This window comes from Echiichthys vipera, assembly GCF_963691815.1.
Source record: "Echiichthys vipera genome assembly, chromosome: X".
Lineage (NCBI taxonomy): Eukaryota > Metazoa > Chordata > Actinopteri > Perciformes > Trachinidae > Echiichthys > Echiichthys vipera.
The window spans coordinates 26,877,619-26,902,555 of NC_139825.1; the positions used below are offsets into that span (position 1 = coordinate 26,877,619).

Consider the following 24,937-nt stretch of genomic DNA (forward strand, 5'->3'; position numbering starts at 1 on the left):
ACGACACACACACCAGGCGAGTGCATTTTCTGCATTATGTAAATAATATATATTTTTATCATGGTTAGAGCCTTGATAACCCCCCCACCCCACCCCTTAGCCCCTAAAGAACAGCTGTGTAACATTTAGAAAGAAATTCATAATTTTCTGACTTTCTTTCCATAAATATGTGTGACATAATTTTCAGTTTTTTGTTTTCCTTTCTATATCTGGTCATATGACTTTTTCTGTATTCATATGACGCCATCACAGCGTGGATATTCTGAAAGCCCAGTTTGTTCTGAAATCAGGATGTAAACAACTTGATTGTAGGCTACCTCACATGAGAAAAGAGAAAGCATGAGAAAAGCATGCAGGGAATGTCCTCAACACCCCCGATGTTCAACCTAAAGTTACGCCTTTGACGCTATATAATATTTATGAGATAGAATATTACCAACTGAAATGATAAAACCATAACCAATTCAAATTAAGACTTTCTTGCCCATCTTTAAACGTGTCTTTAATCTCGATAACAAACCTTTAAAGTTTTGTGACTGCATCTTGGATGGTAATTTGACCAGGGCTGTAAACTGGGGGGCCCTTCTCTACTTCCGGCCCCTTTGCTTACATCAGAACCATCTTTTCATTTTTATCTTGTAACACTTGTAAAGTTTCATGGATGCGTCTTTCACAGTTGCAAAGCGATTGTGGTGACACAATCTGGCAGCAGACAAACACCTAAATACAAAACACTGAAAACAGCCTCTGTGTTCCCGCTACAGTGTCTCCAGGACCACGTTTTGCCATGATGGTATGATCTAATCTTTATATATTTTTCTCTTTTGGGGATTTTAATACTGTTTTCACTTCTTATGTCTCTGGTTTTTAAACCTGTGGATTTGTTCTTTTTGTAAAACACTTTGAGCTGCATTTTATGTTATGAAGGTGCCGTGCTGTATAAATAATGTTTATTATTGTTATTATCATTATTGTTGTATAACCATACAATAACACACATAATGAATTATTAGATAGAATAAATATAACAGGGGCACATTGATAGAAAAAAAGGAAAAACTAAAGCAAAAATAAACAAATCAATATATAAAATGTGAGGCCTTAGTGGTGGTGGTCAGTGTGAACAGGATGTAGTAGAAACATCACAGATGTTACGCATGAAGATCAGTTTACTTTTCACAGAGAGACTGAAAACTTCTGTCAAACCAAAGATGTATTTTGGGAAACCCATTGTTTTTGGATCTTGACCCTCACGGGACTTAAAGTGAGAATATGTCCCTTTAAAAGGCTTTTCCTTACTCTCCTTTAATTCTGATTCACTATCTCATCATCTTGACTTTTTCTGTGTGTAATGGTTTTCCATGATGATCCCAGTACATTTTAGGGGACAAAGAATATCACCTGTACTCCTGAATTATTAATTAGTTCCCTTAAATTACTAATTCGTTAGCACATATTTATATATTATTAACTCCAGTGCACGGACGTGTAAAAAAGGAACAATAAACGTCTCTCTTATCGGTTATTTACACCGTCAGCATGTAAATATAATTTCAGTGGCTAAAGAAGACTGATGTAGGAAAGCTAGTGCTCTGTTTTCACCATTGACATCTTTTATCCACTTCACTTTCCCTAAACCACTCATATCTCATTACTCATGTCACATCCTCTTGGTTTTATATAAAATACTTTTTTTGTATAAATGAACTCGACAAATGTTTGTTCAGCAAACACACTTTGTAAGTATGACAGAGACATTTTGAGGTAAAAAAAAAACCTTGGGAGAAAGAGACATGGTGGTATGACTCCATACTACTGAAGAGCCCCCTCCTCTGGCAGACATGCTGAATTACATAAACAAAACTTTAGACGAGGTTGTGAAGCCCCACTGTCTCATTCTAGTCTATCTAAAGATCTTATGCTTTGGTTTCCAGTAAAATATGTGACATTTAAAGTGACAAATCTTGTTGATTCATGAGACGGACAGTCTCAGTTATCAGTGTTTGGTATTAGATCTGAGTGTTGCTGAACATTGTGTTCATCTTGTCCTGAATGACACACCCTCACCCGCTGTGTTTGAACTATTATTAAATTCTTATTAAACACTGAACATACTAGGAAACCGTATCAGGCTTTCTTTGAGGGCCTGTTTTCACCTGGTATTATCATCTGTCCTGAGTAATGGACATCTCTCAGTGAGTGATCCAGTCTCAATGCGTCCTGGGTTCATCACACCTGGACTTTTCTACACTTGTGATCTGATCACTCAGGATGGATTTAAGGAACCGGTCTGAACAGGTCCTAAAGTTAAGGTTGGTTCAAACTGGTCAACCCACATTCTTGTAATTGGTGATTGCATGCTGATCTCTAGTGGCCTACACCTGTAATGACACTACTAATCCAAACTCATGCTCTTTTCTGCGATTTGTGTCCCTCAGTTCACCACAGACGCCTGTTTGGACCAGACGGTTGAAGAACCAAACACTATTCCAGCTCCATGAAGTCTGCTACGATTTAAAATGCATTTACTCTGCAACACATGCAATAAACCATCTACGCATTTTATTCTCAGTGGATTATGAAAAACACTGATAGTCCTCTGTTTGTTAACAGGGTGTTGATCCTCTGTGTAAACAAAATTAAAATATATAATAGTTTTATAACTAGAAGTATTTTTACACGGTGATACCAATTATCTAGTCATTGCGTGCAACTGCAACTGCAACTTATTCCAGTCGCTCTAAATCATATGGTCTGGAGGTCAGGGTGGAAAAAGAAGCACCAGCTCATTAATTAGTATTTATTTTTCAAGTGAGGGAAAAGGCCACAGTAACTGCACATCAAGTGTTTCAAACGTCCAACTACCAGTAAATAAATTCACAATTTCAAAATGATCAACAAGCAAATAGTACTGATCTCAGCAGTATAGTTGTCTCTTATTCATACTGTTATTCAATATTACAGCCTAGGTCCTTTACTTAAGTAAAAGTATAATAGTACAATGTAAAAATGCAAAGTTAAAGTCCTGCACAGTCCTGTACTTTAAGTAAAAGTACTCACAATGCACATAAATTACTCTTGTGAATGTTATACTATTATACACTGGAGATCAACATTATTGAACAAAGTTTTTATTATTATTTTTATTTAAAAATGTTAGTACAGCAGTGGTAAACTCACAGAGGATATTCTATCAAATTCTGAACAATAAAAAATAACAATATTTCAAAATAAATCAAGTATTAATGATTTGTTTTCTAATTTTGATCTCCCGTGTATAATAGTATCGTGTTGTTTGATGCATTAATGTGTAAATAGCATGTTACTGTCATATTGGGTCAAGGTTGGACAACACTTAAGTGTGTTAATGTACTTATTTATTTTAATGAATTCATCCATCATACTTTAGAAGCTCATCATAGTTTTATATGGAAAACCTTAACGTGTAAAATCACTAGTTACTAAAGCTGCCAAATTAATGTAGTGGTGTGAAAAGTACAATATTTACCTCTGAACTGTGGTGGAATAGAAGAATTTTTTACTAAATACTGCAAAGTTTCATTAAACACACTTCCCCACGCGTGAGTTCATTATGTGGTGCGCTTGTTGTGTATACCCTTGTACACCGGTTGTAAAAGCCGTGTGAAAATCTGCATTTTGTGTTACTTGGTTTACCTAGGCCTAATCTAATAGCACTATCTTTATTTACAAGTACTACTACAGCTACTGCTTTTAATGATGCAGCCTGCTGCTCCCGCTGCCATTACACAGTAAATAATAACACAACAATGAGAGGCACCATTAAACTAAAAGTGAGGTTTGACATAATGAAAACTAGATATGTGAATGAGAAAATAACCAGTACTTACAATTACAAATCAAATAAATCACCATGGTGACAAATGGATAAATTTAATGTAAAACTACAGAAAAAAAAACAGAATCAGGAAAACTAAAACCGCTCAAACCTACTATCGCCTAAGGTGGACAGCGTAATATGACGCGTTTGACGTATGATGTTGCAAAAAAGAGTTTTTTTTAGAAGCAAAGGCCACTTTCGCCTCCAATTTATGCCCAGATGTTTTCTAAAACATCAAAATCCTCCATCAACTTTTTAAATGGTCATCTAAGAGAAGGGTTAAATGCAAATTTAATATAAAAAAAACAAACAAAAACAAAACAACAACAACATGCAAGTTGCACTTTAAGTACAGCACTTGAGTACATGTACTTGGTCACTTTCCACCACTGGAGATAACACAAAGAGAGCTAAACAATGTAGCAAACCGACCTCAGTCTATGGTTTTACAGTAACCGGCACCGCCTGGCGTCAAAATCAGACGCTCCTCGGTGAAACCGAAACGCCCCCTGGACTATTTGAGGCCCGTGTCGCAGCACGCTGTGTACCTGCTGTTAGTAGAGGAGACAGACACACTTTAGGTTTCTGTCTTCAGCATTTAGCTGTAGTAATCTGCTGCACAGCCGGAGTTGGAGGACTTCATATTGAAACTGTAATCTGAATTGTACCTGAGCAACTTTTGGGAGCAACTTGCTCCAGCGACGACAGAGTTCCGCGCAGAGGAATGCACTTCAACGACACCTGCGTCCAAAACTACGCCGAAATCCACATCGTTGTGTCAGTATGGAGGGCTTAAATATGTCCCGTCTTTTTTCAAACCGTAGGCCGTCTGTGGGGGCAGCTTCACCCGGTGAAAATGCCCCTGTTGTTGTTGGGAAAGTTCCGTCCCAGGTGACCGTGAAAAGACAAGCCGTGAAGAGACACCACCACAAACACAACCTGAAGCACAGGTACGAGTTTCTGGAGACCCTGGGCAAAGGAACCTACGGCAAAGTGAAGAAAGCCAAGGAGAGATCCGGCAGACTGGTAAGGACTGACATTAACCTTGTTTTCTCACTGTTTTAGTTGTAATGCATGTATTATCGATGCTCACATCTGCAGACAGTATTCATGAGTGTGTTTGCTCCACTGTTCCCTCAACACCTGTTGAGCTTATTTAGAAGTCGTGGCCTACAGCCTGCACACAGGTAGTCTACATATGGACTTTATTTGACATTAAATATAAAGGATTGGCTTAAAGTTTCTGCTTGTAAAGAATTGGTGAGCCAAATGACTGAGATGTAAACTAATAAAACTGTGTCTGCTTTGGCTCTTAAAACACCAGCTCCATAATCAAGTTTACCTGAGGTTTCATTGTGTTTGTTTTAGAGTGGTTGCTCTTATTTTTCTTCTTCTCTTCTGCATTTGAAACAATCACTGAAATAAGGTGGTTTTTTTTCATGTCTTGTCAATTACAACACTTATGTAATAACCTAAGCTTTTTATTCCCACCAGTGGATTAAAACAACGTGTGGTTAACACTCATAATTAGCTGTAATTATTTTCACACCATGATGCCAGTTACCACATAGCTGTGGCTGAGGTAAAACCTAATATCTTTAGTTATTACAATTTGTTTTTGGTTTATTAAACTGATCATTTGACAACAAAATCAATATTTCTGTTCTGTGTGAGATCACCCTACAAAGACTGAAGGCAGAAATGATTCCTGTAAATCTGCCACTACACAAGACGTTTTACGCAGTCGCCTTCTGTTGGCGTAAGAAGAATACAGGAAAGGCGTTTCGCTGGAAAGACTGAGTGACTTTTTCTCAGCAGGGAGTTTAAAACAGGAAAGTTAGGTAACTTTCTTTCTGTGATAAAGGGAGAGGGGGAAATGCAACTGGCCTTCCAGGTGGATTCCAGCTCCCTGTGACCTAAAGGGAACGTGAGGTATTTACAACAGACTGGATGAACCTTTGGAAGAGGAGTTTGCAAACTAATGGCAGTGATATGGGAGTGTAGATGCCGATACTGACACATATTTTATAGTGGACTATTCACATTTTACCAATAATGGTGGCTGATATAGTGACATTTTCAACTGGAATGAAAATACACCGTTTCTATGTAGATTTCGCACCAACATGACTCTGCAAATGTCTCAAAATGCTGCTTTCCTAAATAACTTTATTAAAGACTATTTAACATTATTTTACATACACAAGAAATTATTTGTAAGCCTGAAAAGTTGCCCAGGAGGAAATGTTAACAATGTATTTAAATAAGTTTTATATGAATTTAAAACTATTCCTGAAACCAGGCTCAGTGAGTACAATGTACATTTCCCACCATTTCTAGTAATCAACACAGAAAATTAAGAATAATACAAAATTGAAAAAAAAATGTTCAGTATCAGTCGATTGCTGACAATTTAAATAATTAATCATTTGAAATAGGAAAAGATCAAAATAAAATAAATAGCTACATGACACTATTTCAAAATCACCTCCTCTTACTCGTAAAACATGTATGATACTGATGTCTCTGTAATAGGCCGATATATGCGTCTGGCTCTCATCATTTCTCTATAGTGTATCCCAATAATTTTTTGTATCAGACATTCAAGTGTTAAATGTCCACAAATTACTTACCTGTTTATAAAAATGATGGTAGACTAAACATTAAAAACACAACCTCAGTATTAGCAACAAAGTTTAACTGCACCACAAGCTAAAGCCTGTGAAATAGCAATAAAGTTGAATCAACACCTTTCTAAACCCATTTCAACAAACTCTGCTTTTGGTTTAACCAGGTGCACCTAATAAACTGGCAACTGTGTATGTTTACTCTGTTTACGTAACTCAAACTGTGTTCTACACTAGGTGATTTGCACTTGTTTTTGTCATAATGTTGTGTATCCATTCAGGAAATGCAAATTATAGGCAAACTAGAATGGCACTCAGAGAGCACAGACCTCCGCCAAGAGCAATGGTGCATTCACTTCCTCCTCAGATGGTTCAGTTTCCAGAGTTGGGAAGTCGTTCTTTCAACTTCGATGTGTCAATGAGCTTTAAATCCTAATGTGGAAACAACACAGACGCCATACGAAAAAGATGTGTTTTATTTAATTTCTCAAGAGCGTTTAAGAAACTTTTGTAGCTGTTTCTAGTATTTGTTTGACACCAAAGACCGCAGGAAAGGGATCAGGGGAGCTGTGAAATATAACTAGGAACTAATTGTTCTGACACCACATGAATGCAACACAAATGCCCTATCTGGCAATGTTGAAGTGTAATTCCGGCCCAAAATCCTCCCATGGTGTTCTTCGGCACTTACAGACATCAAATAAACCATCGAGACAGTTTTTTTTTTCCGTGTAACAACTAATAACGGAGAAATCCGGTAGAGTCGCTAATAGCTGGACGTGGCTAACACTGATTAGCTCGGGGCAGTACGGTGAAGGTGTTAAAACGTCTTTTTTAACCACTAATACTGCTCAAAATAACACCAAACCTCTGCAGCAGCATGAGAAGAGTCACTACACATAAAACAAAGCACCAACAACGTAGTTAGTGAACCCCGACTTTATTAAATTAGTGTTTTGAAAGATTTCTTCTTCTCATAGTAAAGTCCATTCACGTCGATTACCGAAGTCAATCCAAAAGTTAGGAGCCCATTGGTGCTTTGTTTTACGTGTATGTATTAGTGGTTAAAAAAAGCAGTTTTAATGCCTTCACCGTACTGCCCCGAGCTAATCAATGTTAGCCACGTCCAGCTGTTAGCGACTCTACCAGATTTCTCCGTTTATAGTTGTTACACAAAAAAAAACTGTCTCGATGGCTTATTTGATGTCTGTAAGTGCAAAAAAAGACCATGGGATGATTTTGCGCCATAATGACACTTTAACAAAAGTAAATGTACCCATGATTCAAATCCACTCCAAAGTCTAATGAGTTCTTCCTTGTCTTCAAACACTCTCTCACCAAGTTTCATTAGAATCAGCCTGTATTTTTCTGGCCCGAGGACATGACCTCCTTGTCTGAGGTAATTGTCAAAAACAAAAAGCACACCTAGGCAAATAGATTCCTTCAGATATAGTGACTCATCAAAAAAACAAAAACAGATACTTGGCCTAGAAGTGAACCCTTTGTCAGTAATTCTGGCTCAGCTGCCATGTCATGTTTACCAGAGTTGTTATGAGTAAAAGAAGTAAGAGTCAGGAATTCCCCTTTGTACCTGCAGTAAACAGGTGGTGACACAAGTCCAGCCTTGTCTGCACATCCATCTCTGCTCTTACACTGTCTGACATGACTCGCTGCTGCTTCATTTCGCTTTTATAGGATATGAGTTGGTGTCTGAAATGCATCCCTGCAGGCAGCTTCCTAGGCATCATGCCTCAAACACATCTTCAAATGAGAAAATACTGATTAGCCCTAATGTATGTTTTGAATTCAGTACAGCTCAAACAGCAGTTAACGTATAATGGAAACAGGAGAAACATTAATTTGCTTTGTTTTGATCTACCTACGTTGGTACTGACAACACAATGGACAAAGATGTAATTTGACACAGGGAGTGACCCAACACAAACGATGGCTTCATCTTGCGTGCGTTGTGACACCACAGCTGTTCCCATTGTCTAAATGTATAAGTTTGATTGCATAACCCATTTAGGTGGGTGGTTTCAGGTCACATGGATTGACCTCACTCTAGGTGCATGACATGTATGCTGTTTGCATAAATCCACAACTAAGTAGCTTGATTGGGTTGTATCGGTTATTAATAAATCCATTACTAGTTTGTGCGGAAAGTCCATCCTAGGTTATTAGTGGCAACTAGCTTTAGTTTCAGACTAATGATTTACTGTATTAGGATGCACCATTAAATCTTAGGAAATGTCTTTTAAAGACTTACGTAAACCATAGCACATCAGTACATTAGGTAGTATGGCTGCAAACAGAAATATCTTCATTATCAAATCTATTAGCATCTTTTAGCTGCAAGATATTACATTTACTATCACAAAGGCAAAGAGAGATGAAATGTCTAGCACTTTTGATTGGCTCAAAAGGACTTAAACAATGAATAGATTCAGAGCAGTTGATTCATTTTTGTATCAATCAATTATTTCAGCTCTAATCTGTAGTGCTGACCAATCAAAAGCAATCCGCTTTAAAAACAAGAAGTCACTGTAGCATCACAAATACACATTCCCATAAATAACATTCCTAGGGTGGCAAAATGCATGTTAAATTTAGCAGCCAAATGTCTGTAAATGTAAATATGTGCATACATGGACAAATGTTTGTTTAAAGCTTTGCTCGTAGTTTTCATGCAGTTTAGCTGAGTGTATAGCTAAGCTTACCGACTTTAATCGGCCATTTAGGTTAGCGTTACTGACAAATGTTTGGTAATTTGAGGAACATTGAGTTATTTTTGTGAAAAGTAATGTGTCAGGCTAGCCTACATATTACTACTCTACTTTTGCTCTTCTCTTCCAGTGGGTAACATATTAGCAAACTAACGTTAGCTTCGTCCGTTGGTTCAGTTTGCTTCCCAACAGTTACACCTGAAACTGCTTTCAAGTGCAAAAACATAGTTTTGTTGGTTCAGGAACTTGGTGTTAAATATCAAATATTTCAACCTCATTGCCTATTGCGTGGAACAAACTGACAATAACAAAGACCGCACACACGGATAACCGCACATGGGTGTGAACTCATCATGAGTGTGAGTTCAGCCTGTCTGACAGTTGTGCAAACAAACGCAGGAAACCACAGTTCCCGGAATCAGGAAAAAGGCTTATGTGGCGTGAATACGGTGCTGACCCGAAGGAGCATCAAGGCCAGACAGTGACTCATGATGGGAGACAGTTGTGTGTTGAAACTGATATGACAAGGCGCTGCTTTACTCATTCACCCTGTGTCTGTAGCCCTGAGGGTTAGAAAGGAGAGGAAACAAGGACACCCACCACAAGTGCCCATCTGGTGCCTCATGACACCCTTTAACATTGGGGTAGACTGATGACGCACTCAGTGCACAGAGGAATCTCAGGCATCTGGGCTTCAGATAGACAAATACAACATAAAGACACGTATACAGACTTTTCTAAAGCGTATTTAATAGGCCTACGAATACAGACCCCGACAGATACTATTCACATTTAAATGTCCTTATTCCTTGAGTCTCGCAGACAATAGATTTCTTTACAGAAGACAACACTTGACCCGGTGTTCCCTCTGCCTTGTTAGAAACAACCCAGCAGAGTTTTCGGTTCACTGCTCATTGTTCCTCTCACTGGAGGATGAGCTTCAGATGGAAGACAATTCCTAATAAATAACTTCAAAAAACAGCCTTGTCCTGCTAAATAGACGGGCCTAAATCTAGGGTGTTCATTTACTGACCTACATTGCATGAGCATTGCAGCTGCTGACCATTGTATTAATGTTTTCTTTGTCATTAAAGCAGGATTATGTAACTACAGTCTTCTTCTTACAAATGAAAAGTTTGATTCTTTAGCAGTAAAATGCTTGATCATTTCAATTAGGGGTGAAAGAAAACATTGGTACACTTGAGTATCCTGATATATTGTTTTATGATACTGCATCTATCAAAAACACTTTAATTTTTAATTAATAATTTATATGCAAAACTTTGTGGCAGACTGTCGTTCATTTTTTGTTGTAAAACCCCCAAACATTGTTCTAATTGACTCTTCCACTCTAAAGTAACAACATATGCATATGGTAGTCTGTTCTTACTAATACACATCCCTAAACTGAATACACTTCAGCCCCTGGTCTGGTATGATCATTAGCTAATGGTGGCTAATGTTAGCTAATGTACTCCCGCTACACTGTGTTTTATTATTGTGTTATATTAGACATTATCCTGCAATTGTCCACAGTAGTTGCTGTTCATCAAAAGTTAGGAAAACTACACTCTTGCATTAAAGTAACTGTTTGACTCACTTTCCTAACAACTGTAAAACTGTTATCTCACTTTGATCTCACTGAAATTAAAAACATTTTTCTCAAAGTCAAATATTCTTTTTCTTTTTTTAAGGTTGCCATAAAGTCGATCAGAAAAGAGAAGATCAAGGATGAGCAAGACCTGGTTCATATTCGCAGAGAGATTGAGATCATGTCCTCACTCTGCCACCCGCACATCATCACCATATATGAAGGTACAGTATTATACAAATGTTGTGCTCTGGTGTGAGGGTTCGGGTTTAGTTTCATCGTGGTGAATGAATCTCCCCACATACGGCATGAAACGTGTTACCTGCAAAAAAAAATCCCTCAATAGGTCTCTGTTTGAGATTTAGAGTTTGGTCACGCAAGTCTTTTGTGCTGAAGACCGATGCTATGTTACATAAGCGCTAATGCCCCTTGGTACCCCGTCAGCACTGCAGGATAATGTGCAGAGACTCGTGTCTTCCAGAGCCCCTCACGCCTGATGAGATGGTCATCGTTTAGTATTTGTTCACCTCATTGCATGTTTGTTTGTTTGCAATACATTCATCATGGGGCCCCATTTATCCTAATCAGCGTGGAGGGGGAACGGTAAACTCTGTTTTCAAAGCAGGCACGTCCCTTAATTAAAGCGCATTACATATGTGTTACATAGGCACAGCTCAGATAATGTAACTTCAATTCCATTGTGGTGATGAGTTGGATGTGAACCCTTTTAATGAAAGGAGTTCTGATGTTTTAATTTTTTAGTATTTGAGAACAAGGACAAAATTGTGATTGTGATGGAGTATGCCAGCCGAGGAGACCTGTACGACTACATCTGTGACAAGACGAACATCTCTGAGCGGGAGGCCAGGCACTTCTTCAGACAAATAGTATCAGCTGTGCACTACTGCCATCAGGTAAGATAGTCTGTCTCAATCCAGTGCTCTCATACAGAACATATAAAGTTGTTTTTAAAGATAAAATGACGTGGGGAACTTATCAATAAGTGTGCATTCATAAGTCTCTGACTAAAGTTATGTTAAGTAGCTATGGTAGTGTATCTCAGCCCTCTTCATGCATGGCTGTTACTCCAAAACTCATGACGCAGAGCTGCAATCAGGCTGGCAGCTCCGCTTGTGTTTTTTTTCCAGGGCACCGGCACCCCCAAAGTTACATAATGGGCATTATGCACTGTGAGCCCGCTGGTCTGAACAGGGAGGCTGTGAGAACGATGCAGGGGAAATTAACAGTTGGTCTGTAGAGAGCTAGCGTCAGGGCTAAAGGCCAGCTGTCCCAACACACACATGCATGGTCTTACACTCTTCTTAATGAGGTTGTGATGGAGTAGAAGGGCTACACACACACACACACACACACACACACACACACACACACACACACACACACACTTGTTACTGTGTAATTACGGACATTTACGGCACACTATATTTTAGTGTAGCTGTTCAGCACTTTACACAGCTTTCATAAATGTTTGTTAGACAGTATTTACAGAGTGAATTGCCCTGTCATATTTTGTGTTACTCAGCTGTATTATTTAGCTTTTATTGACTGCTGATGTCTCGTTAAATATTTGTTTTTCCATGTTGAAAGCAGTCATGAAAAAGCCATCTAAACACTTTGTGTTTGTATGGTACAGTGAGGAATTGTAAAGTACTGTACGTAATAGTTTCTTCATGAGTGCATTTTAACAATAAATGAATACAACGTATCACAACCTACTGTACAAACAATGTGTCCATTGCTACATGCGGTGCCCATACGTAAAAAGGAGTTGACCTGCATGTTTGAAAGCAAAACACATTCAAAATGTGCTTGAGTCAGAGGCATGCCCCCCCACAGAGTGGAGGACAATGAAGCATAGCTGACGTACCAGGAAAAAAAACCTTCACTCAGAGAAGAATGTGTTCTTCTGACCCAGTAGAGACTAATCCTTTTATATAATAAAACAACCTCCTGTGAACTGATGTCTAATGGTCTGAGAGGAGACATTATCACAGTAATAAATATTGTTATGCAAAAAAACATTTTGTTTGTTTCTCCCCTCTTAGAATGGAATAGTACACCGGGACCTGAAACTGGAAAATATTTTACAAGATGGCAACGGCAATGTGAAGGTATGCGTATGGGACGTGTTCCAACACACACACACACACACACACATACACACACACACACACACACACACACACACACACATTCACATTCACATTCACATTCACATTCACATTCACATTCACATTCACATTCACATTCACACATTCACATTCACACACTGGGCTCATGGGCATAAAAGTCTGCAGCTTCAGGGGATCAGATTTTTGTAAGGTTTGGATTTTATATGACAGCAAATGGTGGTTATTGCAAAAGTAACATGAAAAAGTGTAAATTTGGCAGATTTAATAATTTCTTGCACAAGTTATTTACTGCAATCCTTAAAATCAGAGAAGTAAATGTTTATGAATAATCAGTGACTGATGCAAATCTTTCTCTCTACTGTAATCCGATGATGATAAAACCGATCTGACTGTTGCTCAGCTCGATATCTACTTCTTGTTTTGCAGATCGCAGACTTTGGCCTGTCAAACCTCTATCATGGTGATGAGTATCTTCAAACCTTTTGCGGCAGCCCTCTGTATGCCTCCCCAGAGATTGTCAATGGACGACCATACCGTGGGCCTGAGGTGGACACTTGGTCTCTTGGTGTGCTGTTGTACACTATGGTTCATGGCACCATGCCATTTGATGGAAACAACCACAAGGCATTGGTCCAACAGATAAGCACTGGGAACTATCGTAAACCCAGCAACCCTTCTGGTGAGTCTTTCAGCTTAACTTTACAGTATTTTGGTGTATATACTTTGTTTTGCACTTTATTTTATAATGTCTTGGATTATTGTTGCTGAACACAAAAATTAACATTTTTTTCTCTATTGTTCTCTGTCAGATGCATGTGGGCTTATCCGTTGGATGCTGATGGTAAATCCTGAGCGCAGAGCCACAATAGAGGAGATTGCAGGACACTGGTGGCTCAACTGGGGCTACCAGCAGCCATTACTGGCTGAGTCAAAGAGCAGTACAGCAGAGGAGACCACTCCACCAGCCTCTCCATCAACATCTCACCCTGCTGGGCTGGCTGGTGTTGCTAGCTGGCTGCGCCGTACATCCAGGCCTTTAATGGAGAACGGCTCTAAGATGCGCTGCCTGCTCCGCTCACAGGCCGGTGGAGGGGAGGTTGTCCGGCAGCGCTCTCTGCGAAGGTCACGGAAGGAAAACAATGTCTCCCAGGCCGTTCATGAAGTAAGCACAGACAGCCGCCCTTCTAAGGGTATTTTAAAGAGACGCAACAGTGTGAAACAGAAGGCAATGAGTGAAATCCCTGCTGTAGGTTCAGTGGAGCCACAGAACATTTTGGGTTTGTCTACACCAGCTAAGGCTGCTTCATCTGCACTGCTGCCTCGCAAAGGTATCCTTAAGAAGCCCACAGAGCAAGAGTCAGGGTACTACTCCTCCTCTCCTGAGAACAGTGACTCTGGCTGGCCACCACAATCTAAAGAGTGCCCTTCAGCACCAACCCACAGGAAAGGCATCTTGAAACGCAATGGAAAGTTCTCCACAGGTGGGCTGCAGGAGTTTGGCTCTCTGGACCAGCTGGCAGCTTCTTTACCCCGCGGAGGCACCAGGTTGAGACCAAGTGGGGCCATCAGCGAGGACAGCATTCTGTCTTCAGAGTCCTTTGACCAGCTCGATCTGCCAGACCGTGTGGGACTTCCAACACAAATGGATAAACCAGCCAAGGCTGGCATGAGAGGGTGTGTGTCCGCTGACAACCTGCTGGACATCAAAGAAGACAGGATCCTTGGGGACGGGTTGCTGAAGCCCTGGAACTGCTACAGGTCTGGAGTGGCTGACAGTGCCTTCTCTATTACAGACTGTGATAACGTAACAGAGGCTTACAAACAGGCCATGGTCATACGAGGCTCTGCAGCAAGTTGAACACCTTTAGTTGGTGAAGGACACTGAAAAGAACTACTGAAGACATGATAGCCAAAGTGAAATTTCCAGCACACAATTTTGACTAACTTCAGGAATTGCACACTACCAAAAAGGCTTCTTGTTAAACATCAGATTGTATTTGAGATGGTGTGTCCTTGTGTTTATGAATAGCTTGTAGTTTTGAATTTGAGTAAAACAAGCGTACCAGCTGGCACAGTACTTTACAAAAATGATGCTGCAGTTGAACATGTCCATTTCAATGATCCTCAGGAAAAGAGAGATGCCGTTGGTCATAAGGAGCTCTAATTATTGATATATGAGAGCTTGCTATCAAGAGAGCAGTTAATGCAAAAAGTCGCCCTGAAACCAAAACACTGGTCTTCGATGTCAATTTTTAACATTTTTGCTCAGTGGCAATAAACTAAGAAACTTGCCTTTGCAGTCACAATAGGACTGTTGCTTGAATAGTGCTGAAGCCACAAAAGCATTGTCTTTTATTGTTGACAGGACAGTTGAACGTGTTTATGACTTAATAGCTCTTTTGGATTCTAGCTGTTTGATAGCAGATCATCTGTCTGCCTTATGTTTATCTAGGATAGCAGCAATAACTCACAGGTGCAATGCTAGGATGGGTATCATACAGTTTTTTTCTGTGCTTTCTGATGTGGGGAAAATGACATTTCATGGTCACCAAAGAGCATATTCAGTTATCATTGTACTTTTTTTGTTTATCTTTATTTAAAGCACTAGCAAAAAGTGCCAAGTGGATATTTGTTTGTAACAGGAACTTCGGCTCTCAAAGAGGTTTTTTTTTTGGTGTGTGTGTGTGTGTTTTTCTCTTGAAATGACTCTGTTTGGATAATGACTTGAATATTAATCATGACAGATATGACTCATTGAACGTAACCGGTGGAACCTGCTTTTTCTCCAGAGCCTGCGTGATACAAGTGCACGGGTGGCCATTCATTTTATGTGTAGGTGGCAGTTTCATAGGAAGGTGGGGCTCATACAGTCACGTCATTGTTTTTTTTTGAGGGTCACAATCTTAAATTAAGAAGATGGTAATGTGTGTTACAGTGAACCATGAGCACCAGTTTACTACTGTATGCTGTGTAACCTTTTCAACTGAATTTTCAAGATCAGTCATGGAGCTCTGGTGTATTGAACTTTGCATTTTAATTTGAAACATCTAGACACCTGTGGTGCTACAGTGTTTAACAAGGCCAGGCTGGAAGTTAATCCATTTAACTGTTAAAAGTACTATGTTTTACCCTGGTGACTTAAATGGTAAAACAAAACTTATATACCAGGTTTAAAATGTAAAATCATGAATCATGCTTTCTGCTGCTGGTGATCATTACATTTGACAAGATAGTTATGAAATACCTCCTGGTAATCGGAGCAATGTACCTTTTGTTTCTGTATTAAATGCCATTCTGCACACTGAAGTTACTTACACTACTCACTCAGTGAATTTCATACATACGGTGTTTGTTTCACTTCAGAGATTTTTGGGATAGGGGGGCAATTGTATTGGGGTGATACATACTTTTTTTTTTGTGTTTTCCATGTAATGGTCTCACTTTGTCCAGTGTGCCTTACATATTGGGTCCACTACCAAAAAAACTAAAAGACAACCCTTTTCAGTGTGGCATCAGTTTCTACATTTGGTGGGTATAAAAAGCTGGTATTGTCATCAAGTCATTCCAAGTTCTTCATTCAAACAGTCATGAACACACAACGTCTCTTAACGTACGAGCAGAATCTTCCGGCCATAGCGCGCCTTCGGGTCGGTGGCAGGCAGTCAGATGTTGCTTGTGAACACACAGACACAGAACTACTGGCAGAGTTTGTGAAAGACCCAGGAGTGGAGCCCAACGAGTGACAGGCCGCAACAATGACCAGTACCTAAGGACCAATGCACTCAGACATCCTTATGCAACTGCCACACAGCTGCAGGCCCATTTACGAGATGTGAGGCGTACTAGGGTTTCCAGACAAACCATTCGCAACCGACTCCACCGCTTTAGCTTGAATGTCAGAGGACTGTTGCTCCACTGACACCAAGAGACCGTCATGAATGTTTGCAGTGTGCACAAGACCATGTGACCTAAACAATGCAGCAGTGGTCTACCGTTCTGTTCACTGATTAGTGGGATGACTGTCATCAGCGTTGCTGGAGAAGGTGAGGGGAGCGATATACCGAGGTCAACATGGTCCTCAGGGTTCACTTTGGTGGAGGTGCAACAGTCTGGGCAGGCATCACCAGTCAGCGCAAAACACATTTGGTTATTGTAGATCGCTCAGTCACTGCACGTTCTTACCTCAGAGACTTTATAGAACCAATCATCATCCCGCATTGTCTCAGGAGAACAACATCATGAGGCTAGTGAGGAGCATGAGACGTCATTGCGGCAAATGGTGGAAACACTCGCTACTGACATTGTCAATCTTTTTTATTAGGGGCTTTCCTTGTTTAAATTTTGGGGGTAACGAAAATGGTGTTTCTTCTCATTCATTATTAGTAATATCAAAGGGAACTTTTACTTATTTCATTAGGCTCCAGACCAAATAGGAAGAGCCCTCATGTAAATAACAATATCCCTAACTTATCGTGAGTAGTGTAATTGGACTGGCACAACATTAGAACATCAAGCGAGCGCATGTAACCGCACTTTATCAGACCATCGAAACTTGAGAACCACACCATATATTTTTCAGCTATCATTGAAATATTGAGCTCTTGTAATTAAAGTTGCACGAGGGAGTACCCAGAGGCTGCAAAACCATACTGTTGTTCAGAAACTGGAATGTAAAAAGGGTATTATTTTCAGGTGTTTATGCTGTGGTTTGGCACACTGAGGCTCATCAGGAATTTAAAGCCTTTACAAAAGTAAACTAGGAATCGCCCTATTTCAACTTGACGTTCTTGTCATTTCTAATCTGTCACAGATAATTGATCATTTATTATTCAATTGTGACAGAGGAAGACGGGTCTAAAGTGGTATCTGTTTCATTCTCTTACAATATTAAGTGCATTTGGGCATTTCAATACTGTTCTTCTCTCCCTCTTGTCCCAAAGTTGCAGGTATGCAGTCTCTGTTTCTTCTCTCTTTAACAGCAACAAAAGCCATGTTTGCCAAAGTTACTCGGCTTATCATTTACTTGACTGTGTGATCTGCCATGCTTTCATGACCAAGATGAGGAAATCAATAAAACAGAGAACTCAAGTGCTGCCTCATGTCGTTAGTGACCAACATAATAATGCTTCATGCATCTTTTATGTCATTTAACAGTATCACTTTATATCCAAAAGGGAATTCAGTAATGTTGAAAACATGCAGAAACATCTACTCAAAATGATCAGAACTCTCCAGATATAAATATTTTATTAAACTTTCAATTAATCCAGATGCATACTAATATATTGCTATAATTGGGATTCAGTGGAAATTGATGTCACTATCCCAAAGAAGTTAATGTATCATGAATCCTGTTCTTTAAAAAAATATTTAGCAACTGCAGAATCTTTTAAACAAGCAGCAACAGGATGGACATTTAAAACAACTCTCAAATTGTAATAGATATACACGTCACAGAGGGATCTCTGAAACAATCAACTTTTAACAATTTCAACAATTAAGATTAAGGCGACATGGCATTAAGACACATCTCGCCTGGTATGTACTCCCTTCTTCTAAGTACTTCTCACTTCTGGGCTTATTTTTGTGTTTTGGGCTGTATATTTAACCATTCATGTCAGGGAGGAGTGTTTTAGCTTGATTTCCTGGGGTGATGACACTGTTGTCAATAAAACATCCTGAAAGTCAGCAGGGGTGTGGCTGAGGCGTGTGCTCCTGCAAACACCAGCCTGGAAACAAGAGGGAAGGCTGAGCTCCAGCACGCTCACTAGCTGGTCATAGCAGAGGTGGACAGAGGTCTGTTCAGGGTCAGATTCAAAGAAAAACAACCATTAGTTCATCAGTGGGTCGTGGACAGACATTTTCTATGAATCTTGACCAATACTGCACGTGCATGTTTTGCTCTTATATACACATACATTCAACTGTTTGTTTGCACGTCTCAAGACTGTTTAAACAGGCTGCTTTCTAAAGTGATCCCAAACATGTCAGTCAATGCTGACAACAGGGCAAAGTCAAAAGAGATTTTATCTAAATATGTCAGTTAAACATTACCCTTACCAGATCAATGACCAAAAGGTTGGCCAAAAACCTCATCACTGAATCAGAGGAGGCGGCAACGTTCATTGACTTTAGCCTCTGTGTTGCAATGCTCACGCAGGCACATGCAACAGTGGACGGCAAGAACACTGAAAACCTGTAGTCTGACAATAAGAGAGGAAGATTAATTAATCTAAAAATGAAAAGAATCACAACCTAATTGAGGTGGCCACTTGTAGTTCACTTAAAGTAGTTGTAGGCTACAGAGAGGTGAAGTCACGGCCCTTCCAGTGTGCCCATGGGACCTTATTTCAGAAAAAATATGTACGACAAGAGACAAACAACTTTTTTGTTTCACGTGTAACCGCTCAGTTGACTACACCTCTTGTCTTGCACAATGCACGTCACCTTGCTTGCTAGTTAGCTAGCTAATGCCGACGAGTCCGGCCGCTGCCATGCAATGTCTATGAAAACCTACAGCAGCTACTCCAAGCTCGGCTCGCCACTTTCAGCCAAACTAAAAGTTGGGGATAGTTTAACTTTTAGCAGCAAGGTGCTGTCAGATAATACCCACAACCAATTCTGTAACATGTTGACTTGTTTATAAAATGTCTTCTCCCTTTAAACACATGAACACGCCTCCCAGCAATGGAAAAATGTAATTAATTGCGGCAAGCGGTCTTTGCCGCTACTTGATGTGTTTTCAGTGTAACTTAGCCTCATTCCAAGCACACATCCAACGTTATCTTTACTGATGTGTTTCATCCAGCGCACTTTTATCAGCTGGGTTGCAAAAGAACGAGCAAAACCTGTTGCTTGTGTGAGGAATGTTACATCCCAATACGAAACACACGGATATCGTAGCTTTAATGAGACCTCACTTACGTGACTTTTGGGTGTTTATCTCATCTCATCTCATCTTCATCCGCTTATCCGGGGTCGGGTCGCGGGGGCAGCAGCTTTAGCAGGGGACCCCAAACTTCCCTTTCCCGGGCCACATTAACCAGCTCTAACTGGGGGATCCCAAGGCGTTCCCAGGCCAGTGTGGAGATATAATCTCTCCACCTAGTCCTGGGTCTTCCCCGAGGCCTCCTCCCAGCTGGACGTGCCTGGAACACCTCCCTAGGGAGGCGCTCAGGGGGCATCCTTACTAGATGCCCGAACCACCTCAACTGGCTCCTTTCAACGCTAAGGAGCAGCGGCTTTACTCCGAGTTCCTCGCGGATGGCTGAACTTCTCACCCTATCTCTAAGGGAGACTCCAGCCAACCTCCTGAGAAAACCCATTTCGGCCGCTTGTACCCGCGACCTCGTTCTTTCGGTCATGATCCAGCTTTCATGACCATAGGTGAGGGTAGGAACGAAGATTGACCGGTACATCGAGAGCTTTGCCTTCCGGCTCAGCTCTCTTTTCGTCACAACGGTGCAGTAGAGCAACTGCAACACCGCCCCCGCTGCTCCGATTCTCCGGCCAAACTCACGCTCCATCTTCCCCTCACTCGTGAACATGATCCCGAGGTACTTGAACTCCTTCACTTTTGGGTGTTTAGTCTTTATAATTACTTTACATTTATTTTACTTGTATACTTCAACAGTTTCACGACAAACTGGGACTTGACAAACACGTGTAATACACAATTCAAACAAGATAAAAAAATGTATCGTCTCTAGCCGTTCACTAGAGTACATATTTTTTTCCAAAAGAAAGTCCCATGGTCGTCTGCCGGAATGGGAGGTACTTCGCCTCTCTATTGCAACAGTGAGAAAGTCAGGCTGGATGTAGACAATTAAATGGATGCCATGCACCATTGTAGACACGCCCTGAAAGACAAAAAGGTACTCAAAAGCAGACATTTCTCAAAACCTGATAATCTGATACTTTATCCTAATTGCTTCAGGCAGAATACACGTTGAGACAAAAAATCAGACATTCAATCCACACTCAGACACCTTTTTGTATGGGTTACAATGTCTGGAGCCAGGGATTGTTTTAATTTAATGGTCTGTAATGTCATAGTCTGTCTAAAACTGCACTAACTGACTGTATCCCCGTGATCTGTTGCCTCTGGCAGCACCACAGAGATTCGTGGGAAATCAGCCAGCTGAATAGTCGGACGCAGGTCTTTCACAGCAGACAATACAGGATTACACAAACTCAGCTCTGTGTCTCCAAAATGAACTGCTGACACATCATTATGGCTGTTCTGTGTCCATTGTTCACCGCATGGCAAGTCATTTAATTTCACCGTTACATTTAACGCTCACTGACTTTTTTTTTTGCAGTGATTAAATAACAATGGATATTGTCTTCTGCTGTATTTTATTATGGGGGCATTTGATGTGTTGATAATTCAGTTATGTAACTTACCAGTGGCTGCCAGAGCAATGTAGGAGTGAATGTGCCTGCGCATGTTAGGAAGGTGGTGGGACTGAACAAAGGGGAGAGCGTGAAGAACTGGCCCCAGGAAGTCAGAGGGCACCACAGACGCCAGACACCAGTTTAACCTGGACACCACTGTCACCTCCCACTGCTGAAAAACAATGCACACATTGTTCTAAACCAAATGCCACTGCAATAAAAATTTTATTTATGAACCCATAAAACAAATATATATCTACCATCTGGGGGAATGAGTTGTACATTTGGGTATGATACCAGGTCCTGTACTGATGGGCCTTTATCAAAGCCCATATTATTGCTCAGTGGTTGTTAGATTAGTTGTGACTGTCCATATAATTTATGGGGGGATCATTGGCAGCCTTTTCCCAAGTTTCAATTGAAACAGGCCTCGCCCTCACAAGGCCCCGACTAGCATGCGAGAATTTAATAATTCCCCCACTTTTTAAAAGTTTTTACTGGCCGCCCAGCTCTGTCTGTCTCTTTGCTCGTCATTCATGACAGTGTGCTGCATACATGTCCCAGGGCTGAACTCACCGGCCAATCACAAGTTAATTAAACTTGTGTTTACATCTTGGATCTTCTGTAGCTACTCTGTTGATACCATACAGTCTATAGCAACTGCAGTTGCTGTAAAACAGTGAATAAATAGTTTTAAGTGTCAAAACCTTGGTGAAATGACTTGTTTCACTGTCAGAATTCAATTCGGCCGGAAAGTTTAGAAAAGCCACATTATTTAACTATGTTATCCCCATTCGAGTTAGCATTAGGCTAGGCTGTAGGTCGTTTAAAAGTGTTAATGTACAGACCTGTAAATGTATGTCCCTAGAAACGGGCCTCCAGACGCTTAATGCCACAACTGGGGAGATGTAACTTTACAGTTGAGCTTTGGTGATTTACTGCGCTCTACTGTATCATTTAGGGATACAGTAATATAGTGTGGGCACATCACTATTTGGACAACTCTAGACATACTGATGGTCCGTAAACTCCTCTTCCCGACTCTATAATCCCAAATACAATGTGTAGGTGATATAAAAAATGAAGAGTTACCAGGATGTCTGAGACTGAAATTGAGTTGTCTGAGTAGATACAAAGCTTGCTTGCAGTTAGATGTACTCTCTCTCTCATTTTGGAGGCCAGGAACATGCAAACAGACCCTAAAACCTGCAGGTTGGACTGTCCAATGGTGAAACGGCTCAGGTAACAGTCCAGGTAACGCACCGCCAGTGGAAACACCTCCTCCTCACATTTCTGCTCCTCACACACCTGTAACAGAGCCATGTGTTGTAGTTGTATGAGATATATGAAGTTAAGCCTAAATTAAGCTGGTATGCATACTTGAAACATCCACACTGCCAGTATCCTCCGCATGCTTGGCTGGATGTCTGTCTGCATGCTGTCAAAGTAAGGAGGCACCCGACAGGACTTCTCCAGGGCCGTCAGGTTGAGCAGTGTTCTCCGGTCCCCGGTCACGGTATCGTCGCTGCCCGCCCGGAGAACCACACCACGCCCCGTTTCACTGGAATTTAAATCCCCAGGTCCACTTTGAAAGCTGTCCATCCTCACAAAGATCCTTTCGACGAAGTTAAATACAGAAACTTAACTTAAAGCATTCAAAGTGGCCTCAGCATTAGTTAAACTGCCAGTAAACCTTTAAGCTAACTAGCTGTTAACGTCTTCTTCTTTAATTTCACCGGCCAGGGGCGTGGCCTCTTGCGTGACGTAGGTTACTCTCCTCTATGCTAACGGTCCTGTAACGGTCACGGTCGCGGAGCCAACGTCTCAAAAATGACCCTTTTACAGTCTACGGTTGAACCTGACATGGTCTGTACTTGTTATTTGTTTTCTGATAACTTTGACCCTAAGAACGAATAACTGGAGCCCTCTCAGGACCTTAACGATCTGTTGTCATAAGTTAAAACGTCAAATAAGAGGCTTAAGTCCCTCTCTGACACAGCAGCTTCCGGTCGGAGAATATGAAAAAAAAGACAAACGTTTTTTTTTCCGTTTTTGTCTCCTAGTGTTTTTAATTTTTATTATAATTACAAAACGACAATCAGATAAAACGCCTTGTAATTAAATTTTGATTTTGGTCTTTTAAAACGAAAATCAAACAACCGCTACACGGACCCTGGAGGGTCTGGTCGGCCGGAAATATCACGCGAGAAAAAAATGTGGCCCTTTTAGTGTTTGCACCTTTACTTTTTAACAGAAAAATGTGAAAATTATTTTTTCTCTAAAATCACCAGTGGGTTGGGTTGGCTTTCAATAACTGCATTACAGACACACAGAACACATGTGCTGATAACATCCACTGAAAAAATAACTCTTAAAACACATTTCTACATGAGTTTGCATAAATTGAGTGCCAAAAAAAGTAGCCGTTTTTCTACTTTTTTCCAATATTTTCATTTTTACTTCACTGACAATCATATTCCCACAAGTTATGACTTCAGTCAATATGCCATTCATTTCACCAAACAAAAAATTATAAAAATCCAACCAAACAAAAAAAATGGCTCTTTGATGATTTCACTACTAGTTGGCGATCAACAGGATCAGAACCTCAATAGGATTTTAGGCTACTTATCCAGGGGGCAAAACTCCCAAAAGGACACGTTTGGCACATGACATGGCTTTCTACACCGATGCCGGCCAGGCTGGTTGTGCAGATGGACCTGGAACTGCACTTCCGGTATCCAAAGACCAGCCAAATTCTGTGCGTGGGGAAATATCTGGTTTGGCGATGTGTGCATTTTTGTCAGTAATGGTTCGAAGAGCAGCCCTTGTAGGACCAGAATAAATGTCTTCTCTCTTCTTGGGGGTATTACTTTTCAAAGCATGGATTCATTGTTTAGGAACTTGCATGCTCTCAGATCAGCATCCTCAAAGTGATTCGCTGTGAGTGAGTGTACACAGCTATGTTGAGGTCTCGTGCCTGGTTGAGGAGGTCATCTGTAAATGCAATTGTGGGGTTCTCACCAAACTTCTCAAGCGCAGTTGTGTTCAGACTCATGCTGCTCTTGCCATGTCTTTTTTCCAGTGAAATCTGGGTAACTAGTAATATCCCTACAAGGTTTTGCTGCCGGGAACTTTGGTTATTCCATGATCTGAGACTTAGTTTAAAATGTAGTTTTAATATTAGAAAATGGTAACATGATACAGTGAAAGACCCCTAAATATCAGCACAACAATTGAATTGGGTTGGAGATGTTGTCTTGGGTGGGATGGAATTGGGCACCGATCTCGCAGTGCCACCAGCATGACACAAAATCAGTTGTGTGCCTCAACGTCATTAAGTGTTTTGGCCACTTATCACAAGACACACTGCCGAGGTTGGCACACCACAGGCTGATCAGACCTGGGTTTGTGTGTGTGTGTGTTTGTGCAAGGTGGCACCGCATGGTCATTTGGCAGCCCATGTTGTGTCCCTACGTTTCAGCTGCTAAGTCGGTATACCAGCCTCTTCCGTTCAAATGCCTCTTCGATGGCATCCTCCCATGGGACAGTCAGCTCAATGATGAAGACCCGCCGGCAGGACT

The 24,937-nt window shown here is 40.7% G+C and overlaps 2 protein-coding genes across 2 annotated transcripts; one reads left to right on the plus strand and one right to left on the minus strand.

Moving 5' to 3' along the window:
- The first annotated feature begins 4,425 nt into the window (after positions 1–4,425).
- Positions 4,426–17,925, plus strand: nuak2 (NUAK family, SNF1-like kinase, 2). Its single transcript, XM_083939836.1, has 6 exons — positions 4,426–4,885; positions 10,907–11,027; positions 11,566–11,717; positions 12,870–12,935; positions 13,383–13,635; positions 13,766–17,925. Exons 1-6 carry the CDS (start codon positions 4,643–4,645, stop codon positions 14,812–14,814), a joined length of 1,884 nt encoding a protein of 627 aa, XP_083795962.1. The 5' UTR covers positions 4,426–4,642; the 3' UTR covers positions 14,815–17,925.
- A 635-nt stretch (positions 17,926–18,560) lies between these two features.
- Positions 18,561–22,955, minus strand: ccnd3 (cyclin D3; the record flags this gene model as incomplete). Its single annotated transcript, XM_083939578.1, is given in 6 exon segments — positions 18,561–18,583; positions 18,586–18,754; positions 19,017–19,159; positions 21,363–21,525; positions 22,446–22,661; positions 22,734–22,955. Coding segments are annotated over 6 exon segments (936 nt in total).
- Between the last annotated feature and the right edge of the window lie 1,982 nt (positions 22,956–24,937).

Excerpts from the sequence above, each read along its gene's own strand:
- nuak2 (XM_083939836.1), top strand. The coding sequence starts at position 4,643 with ATGGAGGGCTTAAATATGTCCCGTCTTTTTTCAAACCGTAGGCCGTCT. Across the intron at positions 12,936-13,382 it reads ATGGCAACGGCAATGTGAAG|ATCGCAGACTTTGGCCTGTC; the intron begins GTATGCGTATGG and ends CTTGTTTTGCAG. Across the intron at positions 13,636-13,765 it reads TAAACCCAGCAACCCTTCTG|ATGCATGTGGGCTTATCCGT; the intron begins GTGAGTCTTTCA and ends GTTCTCTGTCAG.